At 40.7% G+C, this 19900-nt stretch overlaps 1 protein-coding gene across 12 annotated transcripts in view; it reads left to right on the forward strand.

The window, feature by feature from the left end:
- Positions 1–19900, forward strand: part of LOC129170635 (nephrocystin-4-like) — a 270848-nt gene that overhangs the window by 28307 nt on the left and 222641 nt on the right. For 11 of the 12 annotated variants that reach the window (XR_008566724.1, XR_008566725.1, XM_054758947.1 and 8 more), the window contains exon 3: positions 16492–16652. Coding sequence is in view for 9 of the 12 variants with exons in the window: in XM_054758947.1 (XP_054614922.1) it covers positions 16492–16652 (161 nt within the window). In the remaining 3 variants the exon portion in view is untranslated. Of the gene's footprint in view, positions 1–16491; positions 16653–19495; positions 19573–19900 lie in introns of those variants that run through there. The other variant, XM_054759195.1, reaches the window with a different exon arrangement.

The following is a 19900-nucleotide window of genomic DNA, read 5'->3' on the forward strand; positions in this document are numbered from 1 at the left end:
ATAGCACCATCTGATTGGTTACACACAGCGCCATGTCCCGGGTAACAGCCAATCAGCAGTGAAAGCTGTGCATGCACTGTGCTGACAGACATGGTGCCGACAGACACGGCGGAGAGAAGAAAAACTTTAACTGGTGAAGAAGCTTGGTAGAGCGTTTGTATGCCAGCTCTCTGGCAACACTGCAAATGTCCTCAAAGCAATGTGCATATGAATATTCTCATTCATCCAGGTCATCGTATTCTCAGGGCATTGAATCCATCACAACTGGACTTTTCAGGTTGTCTTAGAAGATGTTTCACATCTCATCCTTGCAGGCTTCATCAGTTCAAAGACTAGGTGGAACACATATTCGTCAGACTAGATGGTATAGTTCTAGTCTGAGAACTTTGGGCAAGATCCAATCTATTTATCCTCTAAAGGAGGAGGCATGCCCAGCCAAGAATGGTTTGGCTCTTTAGTGGTGTCAAATGACAATCCTTAGGATACAATGGAGTGGGGGCTCTGCTCGGCAACAATGGTCGTTTGGGTGGTATCACCTTTGTTAGCATTCCATTTACATGTAAGGATGGTCATGGACCCACCTGAAACCAAGGTGGCTGTGCCTTGTTTATTTGTTAGAGGCTAAATGAGTTCTCAAAGCAATCGTTGTTGAAATGCATGGAGCATAACATCGACCACTTCAATGGCATCTGTTTTTTGACCAGCTCTTTGTAACTTTTACATTTTTTGGCCAATTAGAAAGATGAACACCGTGAGCCGTGCCATTACTGCACCCTCCCGTGACACAAAGTCTCATGGTATTCTCTCCAAAACGTCCCAGAAATTTGGTTAAAACTTGTTATGTTTACAGGTGCTGTACTTCTCAATTGACCTTACTTCGTAAAGTAAAGGTGAAATTAATAATTTATATTAACCAAAGATTTTCTGAAATTGAATTCAAACTTCAAACAAATGACTAGGGGTGTACAACTCACCTCATGAGACGAGACGATACACAACATTGATTTCATGACAACGAGACGAGACAATTTTTGAAAATTACTTTAAAGAAAACTACAATGACAAAATATACTGGACTAGACTTTTTTATTTAACAGATCCACAAAACAATGCAGCTACAAGAACTCATTGAAAAGGTCAAGGATGAAATGGTCATATTAAAATCATGGTTTGACAGAAACAGATTATCCCTGAATTTAAGTAAAACTAAAATAATGCTATTTGAAAATAGCAGAAAAGGATACGTACGATCAAATACAAATAAACGGAGTGGACATTGAAAAAGTGAAAGAATACAAATTCCTGGGGATCATGATAGACGAAAAAATGAGTTGGAAATCTCATATTCAATATATACAACAAAAGGTGGCGAGAAATATATTTATATTGAATAAAGCAAAATATGTTCTTGATCAAAAATCACTCCACACTCTTTACTGTTCCTTAGTATTACCATATTTAATGTATTGTGTGGAGATATGGGGTAATAATAATAAAAGTAATCTTTACTCACTCACTGTACTGCAAAAAAGATCGGTTAGGATCATTCCTAATGCCAAGTATAGAGAACACACAAACCCTTTATTTTTAAAATCACAGATATTAAAATTTGCAGATTTAGCATTCTTTCAAACCGCTAGAATAATGTATAAAGTTAATAACAACTCGTTACCCAAAAACCTCATACATTATTTCTCTATCAGAGAGGAGAAATATGATCTTAGAGGAAAATTATACTTAAAACATTTATATGCGAGAACAACGCTGAAAAACCCACAGCATTTCCGTATGTGGAATTAAATTATGGAATGGATTGAGTAAGGAACTCAAACAATGTACAGAGATGAGCAAATTCAAAAAACAATACAAGCAGTTGATGTTTGCTAAATACAAGGCAGAAGAGTCTTGATTATTACACTGATTGTTCTGTCATGCTAGTTTTTTTTATTTATTTATTTTTTTTACTATTATTTATTATTACACTAATTATTATAGAAAATATAAGATGGAATGCAGGAAGTGAACAACATGTACTGTACTAGATCTGGAATGGATGGGGGGTAGGATTAAATAAGCTTTGCTTCTTCCTACTCCTTTTGGACATGTGGAACTATGAAATGATTCATGAGATGTATTCCATTGTAACCTTCATGTTCAAATAAACTTGTGACGAGTGGAGAGGGGGTTGGGACCCCAGAAGCAGAGGCAGGGAGCTTTAGATGCAGTTCAACACTTTAATGCAAGTGTGCAGGCAAAATTACAATCAGAATAACAGAAAGCGATGGTGCAGAAAAGGCAGAACTAGGAGTCTCCATGAAATAGTCCAAAAACACAATAGAAGGAGCGTGCTGGGTAGCTGGGTAACAGCTGGGCTAGCCTGGCTAAAAGTAGAAGCTAGGAGAAGACTGGTAGCGTGGTAGGAGTCCACGTTGGGGCAGGCGGCGGTTGTCAGAACCAAAGAACCAGCAGCGTCCAGCTGTAAGCAGTCAGCTTAAATGGATGGCGAGTAATCAGTTACAGGTGTGCCCAGCATCCCCGCCTCTAGCCCACTCAAGGTGTGACTGCAAGGGAAAAACACAGGCCAGGAGAAGGCAGGAACTAGAGTGACATAGAGCACGAAGACAGACCACTGACGAACGTGACAAAACTAAACCAAACCAAACATTTTGAAATGCTTTTTAACTTGGCATGCATGACTGAAGCATGGTGCTTTTAACTGTTGAACTTTTTTCCACAATGGAAACAAAAACTGAAATTAAACTAACAAAAATATATGTTAATAAAAAACACACCAGTTGTAGCTGCTACTACTTACCATTAATGTTGATGTGTAGTTATAAAGGCACATGTAAAAGTAAAACAGATTGCAGTAGATTAGTTTTATGTTTACACTAAAAAGAATACAGTTCCCATGATGCTTAGAGTATGGATACAGGAAGTAGTGGATTTCTAAAATAGACGCTAACATCACATTTTGATAGAAGCCTTATGCAGCGACCGTGTTTTAATCTGACAAATCTTAAATTTGACCAAATGTAGAATTACTACTGCTTCTGCTTGGATATTTACACCGTGACAGCTGTTGAACTCCCATGAAAAGAAGCACCCGCTGAATGACGTGGGGACAACCCGAGGCCAGCTTGGATTGCAAGGTTTATAGTGTGCCTAAAACACTTAATGTGCGGTTCCAATCCTGCTTTGCGCACTGCCACTTCCATATTACGTGTATTGTCATTCACAGATGCAATGCTATAGCTCAGTCTGATTGGCTTCTGTCTGCCCTTTTCTCGCGAGACAGCTTTTGTCTTAAACAAGAAATATGGTCATGTTTTAATCTTGTGACACCACTACAAATGACCCATTATCACTACCATTATACTACAAGCTCATCACTAAGCCACTAAGCCATACATTGGAAGCTGAAGGCTCAGTCATACCAAACTGTACATTCATACTTGTAGGAGCTGTGATTCAGCCACACTCTAAGCTTAACGGAATAGCCTCTCTCGCCGTCATTATCCACACCACCATCTCATCTTTCCAAATGTTGTGACAACAATATAATTTCACACAGAGAGTATATGTAATGTGAATACCTGCTGATTTTGTGCCTCCCAACCTGCAATGTATTTGTAAGCCTGCCAAAACTAATATGAAAGCTGCATGGCTGAGAATCCTCCTGAGTCAATTTGTTTGCATATCTTCACAGAACGTTTGTCTTTTAATAGCAAAATCTCAGGGTGTCGTCACATGGAATTCAGCTGTGTAACAATAACGGCATGCATAATGCATCAAAGCTGAATTGTGTTTTTAATATATTGTTTTTTTCCCAATGCTGTAAACATCAGCCTTTAATCTTACACATACACGTGCGTGCGCACACACACACACACACACACACACGCACAAATGCATAACCTATGAACAGCTAAGCATGCAAACTACAAGCAGCCTATATACCTAGTGCCCAGGCAGCTGTTCCAACTGCAGCCAGCCTCTTGTGTGGAAATGTCCTTGAGCAGCACACTCAACGTGTCAATTAGGAAAATGTGTGAAGCACTGTGAGGTTAGAAGAACCAACTCGCTAATATTGCTGCTACAGGCTACTTTCAACGAGCAAGTCTAAACAAAACAGACAAACGTGAGTTGCTTCAAAGTATAACATTCATATTAGGTCTCAAGTTTCTGCAGGCTTTGCAGATGCTAACTGTTTTTTAGTAACCAGTGATGTTGGGTGGAGGCAAAATCTCACAGGACTAATGTAAAACCTTTAGGGGGAAATGCAAAACAGTCATGTGAAAACACCCCATTTAAATGACATTTGTGGCTCTACCCTATAGGTTATGCTCAAAATGCTTTGGAAGACATGCTAGCATACATGTAATATCAGTGGCGGCCAGTGCATTTTGTACCTGGGCCTTCAGTGGGCTGGCCATCATTTTTTTCGGCAGACACAAAAAAACAATGGCTAGGGCTTGGCGATATGAAACAAAACTCATATCCCGATATATTTAGGTTGAATATCAATATACAATATATATCCCGATATTTTTTAAACAAAGTGAGTTTAGACAAAATCAAAGCCAAATATGAGTGTCAAGTTGATTTATTAAAATAAATACTTAACATGAGAATGTTTTTTGAAATTTTAAAGCTTCATGAAAGACACACATAAAAGATCTTATCTAAAAATAGCCTCTAATATAAAGTAGGCCATTCTCTTTTTGAAATAAATATAGAAAAAGTCAAATATAATCGTTTTTTTTTTTTTTACAACAAACCTTTAGCTATGCTCAAATCCTCATCTAATAACAAAAGAACCAAGAATAAAGGTTTAAGAGGAAATTTTGGTTTGGTTTGGTTTGGTTTAGTTTATTTGAACATGAAGGTTACAATGGAATACATCTCATGAATCATTCTTTGACAGTTCCACATGTCCAAAAGGAGTAGGAAGAAGCAAAGCTTATTTAATCCTACCCCCCTTCCAATCTACATCTTGTACAGTACATGTTGTTCACTTCCTTTTTTAAAATGTCAACAGCTCAAAAATACTTTTAAATTCAAAAGTAGTATTTTTTTAGGTAAACATTTTTAGAAGACACAAACATGTCCTTATTTTGTGCCAGGAACACCAACCTGTCAAGTGCATCAGGCTTAGCAACTGCCTGTCTAACTTCCTTGTACATTTGTGGTAGAGATTGTCGTGCTAAATAATTGTGACTGCGAAGCTCGCTGAACATCGCGAGTCCATCGCTTTCAGCAGGTTTTCAAAGCCGTTTTTTTGCCTGTTGCAACGGGTACCATATCTTAGCAATGTGATAGGACACCTATTTATAATAGCACACCACTTTTCTTTTCCTTTCATGAGGAGCGCAACAGGAGCGTGGCAAACAGTGCACAGCTTCACACATTCCTTGTATTGGAGTTTGTGAAGTTTTAAGGTGGTGAAAAATATTTTATAAGTATCTCCACATTATTGAGCTACCACTTATTCCTTGCTGACGTATTCTTCCACCGCAGATGCTGTCGCTTTGACTGGAGCACTGTTGCCAACTATTAGTAAGAAAAGTAGCTATTGGCTGTCCTAGAAGTCACTAGATGACGTGATCGTCTAATTTGCATATAATTTGCACATGCCATTGTAAAATGCTGTAGTAAAAAACATAACCCCATAGGAGAGACTTAGAGTAGGAAAGAACACTTAAAAAGTACAAATAAACTTGATTATTGGTTTGTTAATTTAACATTGACCATAATTTCATCCAAATAAAATAACTTTTTAGAGAACTTTTTTAAATGAGCACAATTGAACAGCGAATAACAATTTATGCTGTGTTTATTCCTTTAACATGACCCAGTGTGGTTCGTGAGTAGAACACTTTTCTGGTGAGTACAGTCAAACCTGTCTTAGCGGCCACCTTTATAGAACAGCTACCTGCCTATAGCGGCCACTGAAAAATCCCCCGCAGCAAATTTACATGTTATAGACCCTGTGTAAAGCAGTCACCTGTCTAACGCGGCCAGCACCCACCCATTTTGTCTCCCTTGGTCAATATCTGACTGCATATAGCGGCCAAATTACTGACTCAAGTAGAAGCTTCATGCACGGAAAAGTTTTTTTTTTCAATCAATGAAGCCGTCTTGTGTAGACTTTAATTACTGAGTCCTAGCTCAGTCACAATCATTCACAAGATCCACACAAACTGTCAGTTGTTCCACATAAAAAAAGCCGTCTTCTTTTGAGCTTGCTATTTCCTGGTCAAACATGTAACTTTAAGAGCATTTGCACCAAAACATTACCACAACATAGGCTGGGAACAGGACGTGCTCCCAGCGACGCTACAATGCAATATAATACTGCCTGCACGCTAAAACCATGCTAGCATATGTTTTTAAAAAGCAGCGGGAGCAAAACTGAGTTTGGTTGTACTTAATTGAAGTATTTTAGAATGTACTCACGTTATTTTTGATCAATCCTCATCCACAAATACATCAAAGTCCTCATCTTCTGTATTTGACACAAAAAAAGCCGTCTTCTTTGCCGTTCACTTAACTTGTCAGTGTTATTCAGCTCCGAACCGTAGGAAGGGCGACCTGACTCCAGCAAAGAAGGAAACTTCTGCTGTTGCTTCTGCCAACTTTATTTAGCTCAGAACACACGCACCTCCAATCTCGTCTCTCCTTCCTGCTTGCCCACAAGGCAAAGGTTAAACAAGCCCCACTACATAGCTGTCCAGACAATGCCTGTAACAAGTGACACCGTTTATTTCCTGGTGTGAGACAATGTGCACTGGTCAATACTGTAATGCCGCTTGCTGTGGGGAAGGAGAGACTCACGTCGCCGATGCACTTTAATGGCTTTATTAACAGCGGAGAACACTGCAGGACTTTACATCCACGCCAACATAAACACACTTCCCAACTCTCTCGAAACTCACAGCTAGCACTGAGCCTAGCTCTCCTGCTCGGGACGCCCACCGTCCCTTCCCGTCACTTCCTGATGAACTAAAGCTGTAATGACACTCTGCCGTATAAAAAGTAAAATATTAAAAACAAGCGTAAGACATTACTAGCACAGCTTTGTTCTGTGGGTCGTGGATAATAGCAAGCCTAGTAGTGCTGTACAACTTTTATCCGCAGTCCCCACAGTGCCCTCTACTGGTCAACATAAAAAAATCCCTTTTTTTTTCTTTTATTTTCCTGTACTGGTCAACATTCAAACTGGACGCCAACCTGTCTATAGAGGCCACCTGTCCATAGCGGCCACTTTTGCAGTCTCCCTCTAGTGGCCGCTATAGACAAGTTTGACTGTATATGTAATAGCAACTGAGAACATCGCAGTACAGTAAGCTTATCATTTACTTACATTTACCCGAAGAATTGTAAGCTAATCCACTTAATTTTACTAATAAAGAGTAGCAATTGAGTAACAAAATATCAACACACCCTCTTCTTTTATAAAGGCTTACTGAAGATTAAGAAACATTTGCGTTTTAGATCTCTCTATGTAAAACAAGGCGATCTACAACCCCTCGGCATTGCGGCTGAGAAGACTGTATACTGCTGGCTTGTGACCGTCTTTGGGCGGGGCAGACCTGTCAACAGCACCCGCTGTTGCTCAGTGAGAGAATAAATACCTAAAAAAAAAACCTCACCAACGACGCCAGATTTGTCGGCTAGATTTGTCGGTAGTCGCTTTTGAGAAAATATGTCGTCAAGGGGGGTTGGAATGTCGCCAGATTTAGTGACAAAATCGTAGTAGGCAACACTGGACTGGAACTGCCGGGCTTCTGCTCCACCCCTCCTACATCCTCCTGCATGCAGGGATGAAGGAGATATAGCGAAAATGCAGTCTTAATCGATATCAACGATATGGTTGGTTTTGATATTGTGCTTAAAGTAAATGTCGATATTTTAAAAAATATTCATATATTGCCCAGCCCTATAAATATTTGCCGCGGCGGGGTAGCGTTGCAAACATAAGGCTTTCAGAAAGAAGGGAACCCCAACACATTAATTTAGGTAGCCACGGTCGGCGTGATATACTAATACCCTCAATAATAACAGAAGTCCCTTGTCTTCGAATACAGGTGGTGCACCGGTGATCAGTTCAAGATTCAAGATTCAAGAGAGTTTTATTGTCATGTGTTGTACACTGGTGATTGTAAACGAGCGTCAGTTAAAGGGCTCGGTGAATAAAGGTTAAGACAACATTTACACTATATCATCATCTAAAGGAGTTCACATGCAATATTTATCTAATAATAGGCTGAAATCTGATTGGACAAAAAAACCTAACACACATACAGTATATTATTGGAGTGCAGACAAGAAATACGCTACTAAATCAAAATAATAGTTGGGAATAAATGAATACTATTTCACGCAACAAATACTACAATTGAAGTTGTAAATGTAGGTCAAGGCTTCTGGTATTGGTTAGGGCAGCAGAGAAGGTTTTGCTGGCCCTGACTGCACACCACTGTGTAATGTAGATACAGTACGCTAAAAGGTTTCTAATTAGACACAAGGTCAATGACTTATGGTCATATAGTTGCTAAATTCCTGCAAAGACGTTTTGCTTGATGCCTGCCATGTTTTTCAACTAATATTGTTCAAATTTTTCCAGACGTGTGCTTGTCTGTCACCTAAAGGTGGGATGTTCGATTTCATTATGCAGTGGGTGGGTAGCTGCAATGTTAACGAAACAGCCCAATGTTAAAAGAGCCCCACAGTAGTTCAAGCTGAGACATTTTGTGCACCTGCAATTTTGTCCCAAATCTTCATCATATTCTGAATTGCAAGACCTCAGGGGTGTTTGACTTTCCAAGTTCCATAGTTAGTTACGTTTTTCGTCATTGTTTTCCTGTGTTTATAACCAATCATGCCAGTTTTTGATTGCATTCTTTCTGTTAAACAGAAACTCAGCAAGTGTCCCCTGCGACAGTGTTTGTTTTTTTCACCTTCCATTTCTGTTTTCTTTCTCTTTGCCGGAAATTGGAAGATAATCAATTTGGAGATGTATCAAAGCAATGAAGAAAATGCAAGGAAAAAAGAAAATGTACCTTTTTTGAATTGAAAATCTGTCAAGAACAATGGCCACATCTGGATTATCCACAGTCTCTGGACTCTTGTCTTCGAGCACAATGCAATTTTCCACGTTGTTAAATGGGGACTGCAAATGTATTTCTACACCTCAGGAGAGGTTCAAGAGGAGTTCAGTCGAAGATGTAGCTTCTGTTTAGGAGATGACGTTGGACATTGTGGTGGGATGTTGGAAAAGCCTGATTGATGTGTACCAGTGATAGACACTTCATCGAAAAAAAGTGAATGGTCATTATAATCCATTAAATGTAAGTCACTCCTTCCTGAGCCACCAACTTTTTGTGGTGAAGAAGTTTGCGTGCCCCAATGATCCAAGGAGCCAAGTTGCTAAGTTGAGTAGGGTCACCCATGACAAACAGGTCCTAGGGGAGGGACCAGACAAAGAGCGGCTCAACAGAATCCAATGAAGAGACACAACTTAGGACCAAGATTTCATTCTTCCAGGTGCGGGTCACCGGGGCTCCCCTCTGGAGCCAGGCCTGGAGGTGGGGCACGATGGCGAGCGCCTGGTGGCCCGGCCTGCACCCATTGGGTCCGGCCGGGCACAGCCCAAAGAGGTAACATAGGTCCACCCTCCCATGAGCTCACCACCCATGGGAGGGGCCAAAGGGGTCGGGTGCAGAGTGAGCTTGTCGGTCCGATCCTCGGTTGCGGAAGCTAGCTCTTGGCACGTGGAATGTCACCTCTCTGGTGGGGAAGGAACCTGAGCTGGTGTGTGAGGTGGAGAAGTTCTGGCTAGATATAGTCGGACTCACCTCAACGCACAGCAAGGGCTTTGGAACAAGTCCTCTTGAAAGGGGTTGGTCTTTATTCCACTCTGCTAGCAGTGAGAGGCGATGGGCAGGGGTGGCAATTCTTGTGGCCCCCCGGCTCAAGGCCTGTTGTATTCTGCAGCAGCTCAGAATACCCACCCTTTTTGGAGTGAGTGCCGGAGAATGTTCCCTCGGGGGATTCCCTTGATTCTGCTGGGGGACTTCAACATTCACGTTGGCAGCAACAGTGAGACCTGGGGAGGTGTGATTGGGAGGAACGGCCCCCCTGATCTGAACCCGAGCGGTGTTTTGTTATTGGACTTCTGTGCTCGTCACAGATTGTCCATAATGAACACCATGTTCAAGCATAATTATGTTCATATGTGCACCTGGCACCAGGACACCCTGGGCCGCAGTTCGATGATCGACATTGTGGTCGTGTCGTTGGACTTGCGGCCACATGTTTGGTGAAAAGAGGGGTGGAGCTTTCAACTGAGCAAATATTATATGGTGAACTACTCAACATCAGCTGCTGAGCTGCTGCTAGCTTACGAGCTACCTGCTGGAGACCCCTGCGATAGCATGATTGTTAAAGCTGTACACACTATCCGTCTCAGGTGCACAACTTTGACACACGTCTAGACTTTTGAAGACAAGCTATAAGTATTATAATGATAACAAGAGAGCAAAATTAATTGACATTTTTAAAAAAAGTAAGATGTGATGATGATTGATGTATCCCATGAACGTAATAGCCACTTGTAGCTCCGAGCTAAATAGATGCCACCATCCAGGCAATGTGTGTACACAGATGACAGAAAGTGGAATGACTTTGAAACGTGAGCGATAAGACACACTGGTATCGATGGGCTTAGCATGTGACAAGTTGTCGTCAATTGACTAAATTTTACGGGCTGTTGTTCATTCTCCCAATAATAACAAACAAAGTGAAAGTCAACACAAGTGTCATGTATCTGGTCACATGCACAAGTGCCAGCAAGGCAGAGAGGCGATTCTGGTGAATGCTTATCAAAATAAAGCACAGTGAAACATTTGTATGATATTTTAAATTGTTTCCAATGATAAGCTACATATATATCTATATAGCATATATATCCATTCATATAATATATGACTTCAAATTGTTTTAAAAAAAGAAACCCTCATTTTGAAGGTGTGACAGCTTTTATTTTGTAGTGGCACACTGCCACGATCAATTACATGTAGCAGAAACTCTGATTTAGGATATTCAACAGCAAATTGAAAAAAATTGCAAAATTGGGCAGCGTTGCCAGTTTACTGAGAAGGAAGAGCCGGTTGAAGAACATGCAAGTAAATACTGTATCTCAGCCAAAAGATGAGAACTCTTCAGTGGGGTTTATTTGCTGAATAGCAGCAAGTGCATCGCTTGACAAAAGTTCTTCCACACTCATGCCATTATGAGAGGGTCTGTTCTTTTCATCATCATCATCATCAACTTTATTTCAGACACATGCATGGTCCATAGAACAATGAAAAACAAAACAGAAACACACAAACAAAAAAGAAAAATTAAAAATGGCTATCTCTTGCTATATAAATTAAGGCGCCAGTGTTTCCACAAGCGAGAAAAGAACCTGACTGAGCTTTGTACAGGGTTGGTCAGTACACATATGATGCTGTTTGCAGAGGATGTTAACCTACACATACATCTGTACATGAGGTTTCGTAACACAGCAGCACAAGTTGGCACAGCAGCCTGGACAAACATTTGACTGGCACTAGTCCAGCGGGGCACCTTAAGCAGCATCCTCATGCCATCATTGTATGCCACCTGAAGTTTATGTATACTGCTTTTTTTATAATGCTGCCACAAGTGGGCAGTATACATAGGAGTACAATATGCTTTAAAAAGTGCAGTTTTAACAGATACTGAGCACATAGAAAACTTACGAACAAGCATATTAGCTTGTGCATATTGCATACAACATTGTCTATAAATGTCTCTATCATCTGTCAGGTCAGCGGATATATAATGGCCCAAATATTTCACCTCATCATAGACTTTTAACGTGTTATCTGCCAGTGAGAAGTCAGGGAAAATTAATTTCATATCCTCTTTACTCCTGACAATCATGATGTTACTCTTTTCTGAATTATATTTAATATCAAAGTCTAGGCCATCCTCGTGAACATGTTTGATTTGTTGCAACTGAGGTGGAGACGGCAAATCTACATATATATTTATATACTGCATATACAGTGGTGTGAAGTGTTTTCCCCCTTCCTGATTTTTATATTTTTTTTGCATGTTTGTCACACTTACATGTTTCAGATCCATCCATCTATTTTCTATGCCGCTTCTCCTCATTAGGGTGCTGGAGCCTATCCCAGCTGACTTCAGGCGACAGGTGGGGTACACCCTGGACTGGTTGCCAGCCAATCGCAGGGCACATATAGACAAACAACCATTCACACTCACATTCATACCTATGGACAATTTTAGAGTCGCTAATTAACCTAACATGCATGTTTTTGGAATGTGGGAGGAAACCGGAGTACCCTGAGAAAACCACCTTTTTAAGGTCATGCCACAGCATCTCAATAGGATTCAGGTCAGGACTTTGACTAGGCCACTCCAAAGTCTTCATTTTGTTTTTGTTCAACCATTCAGCGTTGGACTTGGTGGTGTGTTTTGGATCATTGTCCTGCTGCAGAACCAAACTTGGTTTCAGCTTGAGGTCAAGAACAGATGGCCGGACATTCTCCTTCAGGTAGACAGCAGAACTCATGGTTCCATTTATCACAGCAAGTCTGCCACGTCCTGAAGCAGCAAAACATCCCAAGACCATCACACTACCACCATCACATTTTAGTGTTGTTATGATGGTCTTTTTCTGAAATGCGGCGTTACTTTTATGCCAGATGTAATGGGACACACACCTTCTAAAAAGTTAAACTTTTGTCTTGTCAGACCACAGAGTATTTTCTCAAAGGTCTTAGGGATCATCAAGATGTTTTCATGTTAAATTGAGACAAGTCTCAATTAACTTTAACAAGTCTTCTTTTTGTTCAGCAGTTGTTTTCATCTCGGAACTCTGCCATGCTGGCCTTTTTGCCTAGTGTCTTTCTTATGGTGGAGTCATGAACACTGACTTGAACAGAATCAAGTGAAGCCTGCAGTTCTTTGGAAGTTGTTGTGGGGTCTTTTGTGACCTCTTGAATGAGTCATCGCTGAGCTCTTGGTGTAATTTTGGTTGGTCAGCCACTCCTGGGAAGGTTCATCACTGTTCCATGTTTTCGCCATTTGTGGATAATGTCTCTCGCTCACTGTGGTTCGCTGGATTCCCAAAGCTTTGGAAATGGCTTTATAAGCTTTTCCACACTGACACATCTCAATGAATTCAATTTTTAAAACATATGCATTGTGTTTATGAAATTATATTCAATTACATTTTCAGCATAAGTTGTTATTTATATATATATATATATATATATATATATATATATATATATATATATATATATATATATATATAAATCAGTTCACATATCAGTTCACTTATCCTCACTAGGGGTATAGCCTATCCCAGCTGACTTTGGCCGAGAGGCAGGATACACCCTGGACTGGTTGCCACTGCATGTTTTTGGAATGTGGGAGTAAACCGGAGTACCCGTAGAAAACCCACGCATGGGGAAATGATGCAAACTCCACACTGAAATGCCCAACGGAGATTCTAAATAAAGTTTCAAAATGCAAAAAGAAGAAATGTGAGTGAGACAAAAACAACCACTATAGTGAAATAGGCTGTTCAGCAGCTGTACAAAAGTTTAAGACCGCAACCTTTTAAGAGCTAAAATCTTTGCGAAAATGTGGATTCAGGGTCAACTTTCTCTCTCTGAACATGGTTGGACTGTTGGGCTGCATAAGCAAGGCCTCTCGCAGCGCACCATTGCTGCTGAGGTTGGACACAGTAAGAAAATCATATTAAACTTCTTAAAATATCCTGTGTATTCATTCATTCATTGATTTTCTGTATCGCTTGCTCAGTAGGGTCGTGAGAGTATACTGGAGCCTATCCCAGCTGACTTTTGGGCAAGAGGCAGGGTACACCCTGGACTGGACTCCCGGGAACACTGGCATCAAGCATGCCAAAATGAATTTTTGAAGTGATGAACAAGAATGGCACAGCATTACTGAGTCCTTTTTTAAACATTTTATTTGTACTTTAGTGGTGTTTCGTGTTGTTTTTTTTTTTTTTTTGAGTTATGGTCTTAAACTTTTGATGAACAGCCTATTTAAGTTGTATGTTTGTTTGCAATTAATTGCTCACTCAAAAAATGTTTTGGCTCACTCCCATTTCTTCTTTTTGTTCTACTAAGTTCTGCTTAGAAGATCAAACGGTGCAACATATAAATTCTTGCAATTTTTTAACTGGTCTTAACATTTTGATCGGGAGTGTATATCAAGTCAAACTGGAAAAAAAATATTTTTTTTGGGCAAAAAATGCAGAGAAGCAGCAAAACTTAAATAAACATAACAAAACTATGTTTTATTTTGTAGCGTCTGTTTACAAGAAGCACTTATTTTTTATCAATTGGCCAATGCACCTTTATTATGGTGGAGGCCACTTTGAGGACATGCAGTAATCATGACAATTTTATTTGATAGTGTCAGGTGACTATCCAGTGTTTTCATCAAACACTGAACATTGACTATAGAGTAATATCACCACAATGTATATTAAATTTTGATATTTAATTTGGATTTCAATTCAAATATATGCATTTTTGTAATGGCTCATCGCGGGGTTTAAAGACCCACCAGAATGAATAGCATTTGTCTATTATGTCATGTCTGCTTACATTTTTACCCCATTGTTGGGGCCACCTTGTGATTTATAGTTTTGAAGAGTAACATGCTGAGGGAGCAATATAAGATGAACATTTTGTGAATGTCATATTCAGCCTTTCTGCATGTAAATGAGCTTGGCTTGTGTTGTAGTTTAGGCTATTATTCCCAATTTGAATGGCAGATCAGAGTGTGGAAGCAATTACCAACTACCTGGCGTCTGTGATTTCAAAGGGTCTCCCCCTAAAGGCTTGCCTGTCCTGTGAATGTAAAATAGCAAGGTCAAACCTTAACTATAATCCCAAAGGAGTGTATTCAGCAGAGCAACGTACATCATAAATGTGTCCCATATCAAATCTTCCACATCCAGGTTATTCTGTCTCTTCTGTCTGTTATCTTGGATATCTCACTACTTTTTTAAGGGACCTCTGGGATGGAGAGTGGCAGAGAAAATCAAATGCAGCACACCTCAATGAAATCAATCTTTTTTTTTTCCTCAGAAAACATAATGTTCTTGTAGTTACAAATGTGTTTTGTATTTGAGAATCATGTCATTTTTTGTTATTCTTCCATCCTGCATTTCACAGATTTTTTTGTTAAACAAAAAAACGTGGCATTAACAGCTCTAATTTACTCTTAAATCCAGTTGAGATTTAGCATCTGCCACCTTTGGTTGATTTTGTTTTTCCTGGTTGATTTGAAGTATCATAAATGATCAGCATCAGCACAGAAACTCATGCATGTTACACTTAATGTATTGTTGTTCACAATGAACCCATTAGTGGTAATGAGAGACATTTGCTACTTACCGCTATTACAAGGTTGGTTCTGTTGCTGCTGTTTTGTCCAATATACTTGGTAATACAGTAAATGTGGTCAAGGAGAGCTATGTTTTCCTTTCCACTTTCTCATGCATTCCAAATCATTATTAAAGTTAAAACAATTGAGCTATTATACAAGTATATGATGACTTTCAAATTTTGGAATTGCAGCCTCTCTGCCGATAGCTTCCAATTAACGTCCCAACCTCTTTGTGGTTTAGGTAAAAAAAAAAAACAACAACACATATTTACAGTATTTACAAGAGGTTGTTTGCTCGTAAGACGGGACCCGCCTCTTTTTTGTCTCCTCGTTCTATCCTTTGTTCCTTGTCACTATCCCTGCTGGTTTATTTATTTGTTATCATATGTATTTGTAATGTGTCTTTATTGCACAATTTTTACAGCATTTGAGACCTTATGCCTCATGGGACTCTATGTACCATCTGGATGAGTTTGTACTGAATGTCCTTTCACAGAAGGAACATGCATGTTTGCATGTCATTTGAAGCGACTCTTGACATACATACAATGTGCCGGCTATTATTGCACAGTATATGTCATGCCTGTTAGAACTCTCCATTCACCTTGGCTCTAAAGAGTACTAAACATAAAGTACACATTGCAATGTAGTGTCCTCTCTCTTTGGAAAATACACCACAATACTTCAGCTTTGGTGTGTGTCATGCACAGAAGGAGTCTTGAGTGATAAAACGTACCATCTCTCTCGATTTACAGTCAGAGTATTCACTATAAATTTATAATTTGATCAGTTGTTTGCTTAGATTTAGAGTTTAAAATATAGATGATAGAAATGTGTCACCTTTTGATTGACTGTCTGATTCCACTTTTACATCACAAGGCAATGGACTGACTTTCATTTACTTTAGGTTGTCCTTGAAATAACATGGCACTTGGTCAAGTTTTGTTTATAGTATGAGCAAGTCTTATTGTGTGTTAATAGTCACATTTTTCTATCCTCTAGATCTTGTACTTCCATACGTCTCTGCGGTTGCCCAGCACGGTGTTGGTTTTGGAGCTGGTGGCATTGTCAACAAGGTCAGACGGTTTGCAACAGGCCCTGGGGCAAGGCTTCACAGTTCTGAATCTTTTCCCCAACAAGACGGAGCCTCATGGGGACAGAAGGTGATGAGCCTTTTCTTAGCCTATCAGAACAGCCAATGAGAGAACAATGTGTCAACAGGAGATGATAGAAAGGCAAATGTTATTATTTTGTAAGGGGGACTACTTAAACCATGTATATCCTGTAATATAGCAATACACCCATACAAATGTGAATGAGTTCCTGACCCAGATATAAGACAAAATTGAATATATGGTGGCCCATCTTTTTTGTTCGGAAAATTTTATATATATCAAAATCAAAGCCCAATTTTTTTTTAAATCGTGTTTTCAATATCCGTATACAGTGTTCCCTCGCTCCATCGCGGTTCACCTTTTGCGGACTCACTGTTTCTCTGTTTTATTTTTTGGTGCGTTTTTAGCGCTTTTTTTTTTTTCAGCATATGCATGCTGTTACAGGCCAAGCCTGGCCATTTAAGAAGAATTGCATTATGGGAAGTTGTGTTGTAGTTCTGTGCTTTAGCATGAGGCGGTGGTGTCTCGCTCTATTCTCCCATTGTCTTCTGCGGTCTGATTGACAATCGTCTACAGCCAATCCGTCTCCTTTGTGCTGTCTCTTGTCATGTCTCGCAACCTAGCTAACCGTGTGAGCTACTTGCTAACCGCCAATACGATAAACCACAGAAAAACAGAAGAAGCTGACCACATGTGACTTTGAATGCTGTATGGTTGCAAGTTTTCTCCCTGACAAACATGTCGATGAAACATTCTGCACCCAAAAGGCAGAGGAAGACAACCATCACACAAAAAGTTGGACTTCTGGACATTCTGAAGGAAGACACAGCTGTAGGGCGCTGTTACGGAATACAGTGTTTCCTTGTTTATCGCGGGAGATATGGTCCCAAAATAGGCCGCAATAAGTGAAATCCTCAAAGTAGCAAACTTTTTTTTTTTTTCACCATTATTGTCTATGTTTTAAGGCTGTAAAACACCTTTAGACACTTTTCTCAGACATAATTTTACATTTCTCACATTTATCTCTTTTTAAACACTGTCAAAGTTCAGATTCTTTTTTATTTTAATGATCAACATTCTAGATTGGACACAATAAATTATTAAGTGACTCATGTGTATTTCACCCCTCTGACCGTGCGTCTTCAAGATTCAAGATTCAAGATTCAAGAGAGTTTTATTGTCATGTGCATGGTAAAACAGCAGTTATACCATGCAATGAAAATCTTATTCTGTTCATTCTCCCAAGAAAAGAAAGAAAACAAATGAAAGAATAAGAACATAAGAAACATAAACACATAAACATATATACCAATAAATTAAGCAACAACAACAGACGAGACATTAATACAAGTAAATAATACAAATAAATAAATAAATAAAAGTGCTATGAGTGTGTGCGTGTGTTGCGTGCGGCGTGTGCGAGTGCTTCGTTGAGGAGCCTGATGGCCTGTGGGTAAAAACTGTTTGCCAGCCTTGTGGTCCTGGACTTCAAACTCCTGTAGCGTCTGCCTGACGGTAGGAGTGTGAATAGTGAGTGTTGTGGATGTGTGCTGTCCTTGATGAGGTTGTGTGTTCTTCGTAGGACTCTAGATTTATAAATGTCTTGCAGTGTGGGGAGGGCTGCCCCAACAATGTTCTGTGAGGTCTTGATCACCCGCTGGAGTGCCTTCCTATCACGTGTTGTACAGTTACCGTACCAAACAGTGATGGAGGCGGTAAGGACACTTTCGATGGTGCATCTGTAGAAGCAACTCAGGATTGTGGTGGACATGCCAAATTTCCTCAGTCTTCTCAGGAAGTACAGTCTCCTTTGGGACTTCTTCAGAATTTGTTGGGTGTTGTGAGACCAGGTGAGGTCCTCGCTGATGTGTGTGCCAAGGAACTTGAAGGTTTTCACCCTCTCCACCTCAGTCTCACCAATAAACAGGGGTCTATGTGGCTCCTTTTCCCTTGTTCTTGGGTCGATGATCATCTCTTTAGTCTTATCTGTATTGAGAAGGAGATTGTTATCACGACACCAAGCTATGAGGTCCGCCACCTCTCTTCTGTATGATGTTTCAACACCACCAGTGATCAGTCCGATGACTGTAGTGTCATCTGCAAATTTAATGATGCTGGTGTTGTTCTGGGAGGCCACGCAATCGTAGGTGAAGAGCGTGTAGAGGAGTGGACTCAGCACACACCCCTGTGGGGTCCCAGTGCTCACAATTCTTGAGCTGGATGTGCGGTTGTGGACTCTGACTGACTGGGGCCTGCCTGTGAGAAAGTTAAACACTCAGTTACAGAGGGAGGGAGACAGGCCAAGTGTGAGGAGCTTATCTGTGAGTTTGTGGGGGCTGACTGTATTGAATGCAGAGCTATAGTCTATAAATAGCATTCTGACGTATGTGTCCTGGCCCTGTAGGTGAGAAAGGGCTGTGTGGATGGCAGTGTTGACTGCATCATCCGTGGACCGGTTCTGGCGATATGCAAAATGTAGAGGGTCCACGGTTGCCGCCGGGATGCTCTTTTTGATGTGGGTCATGACTAATCTTTCAAAGCACTTCATAACAATAGGAGTGAGTGCTATAGGGCGATAGTCATTCAAGCAGGTCACGTTGCTCTTCTTGGGTACGGGCACTATGGTGGTGGACTTAAAGCAGGTCGGTACAGATGCTTGTGCAAGCGACAGGTTAAATATGTCAGCAAGCACATCAGCTAGCTCTGATGAGCAAACCCGAAGTGCACGTCCTGAGATGTTGTCTGGCCCTGCTGCTTTTCGTGGGTTTGTTTTGTTTAGAACCCTGCGCACATCAGCTGATGTCACCATGAGAGGTGAGTCCTGTGTGCTCCCCAGGTTACGTAAACACAGACGCCGCCACCTCTGTGTTTACCAGACGCTAAAGTCCGATCTCCCCGGTAAGCAGCAAATGATTCCAACTGGATCGCCGAGTCCGGTATATCCTCCGTCAGCCAGGTTTCTGTGAAGGTGAGGACACAGCATTCCCTGATCTCACGTTGAGCTGTAATCCTTGCTCGTAGTTCGTCCATCTTGTTTTCAAGAGAGCGGACGTTGGCTAGCAGCAGGCTTGGTAGCGGTGGCCTCGTCGCTCTAGCTTTTAGCCTAGCATGCAGGCCGGCTCGCTTGCCTCGTTTACGCCTCGGATGCTTTGCTCGCCGGGTATTCAGCTCACCAGGTCCGCAGGCTGCTGCGTTCTCCCGGCGCAGAAGAAAGGCAAAGTCTGAGAGGCTAAATGAAGGTTCATGGTGAACCCTGCCGATGTTCAAAAGTGTCTCTCTGTTGTAATGTACTGCGT

The sequence above is a fragment of the Dunckerocampus dactyliophorus genome, chromosome 1 (genome assembly GCF_027744805.1).
Source record: "Dunckerocampus dactyliophorus isolate RoL2022-P2 chromosome 1, RoL_Ddac_1.1, whole genome shotgun sequence".
NCBI classification, from domain to species: domain Eukaryota; kingdom Metazoa; phylum Chordata; class Actinopteri; order Syngnathiformes; family Syngnathidae; genus Dunckerocampus; species Dunckerocampus dactyliophorus.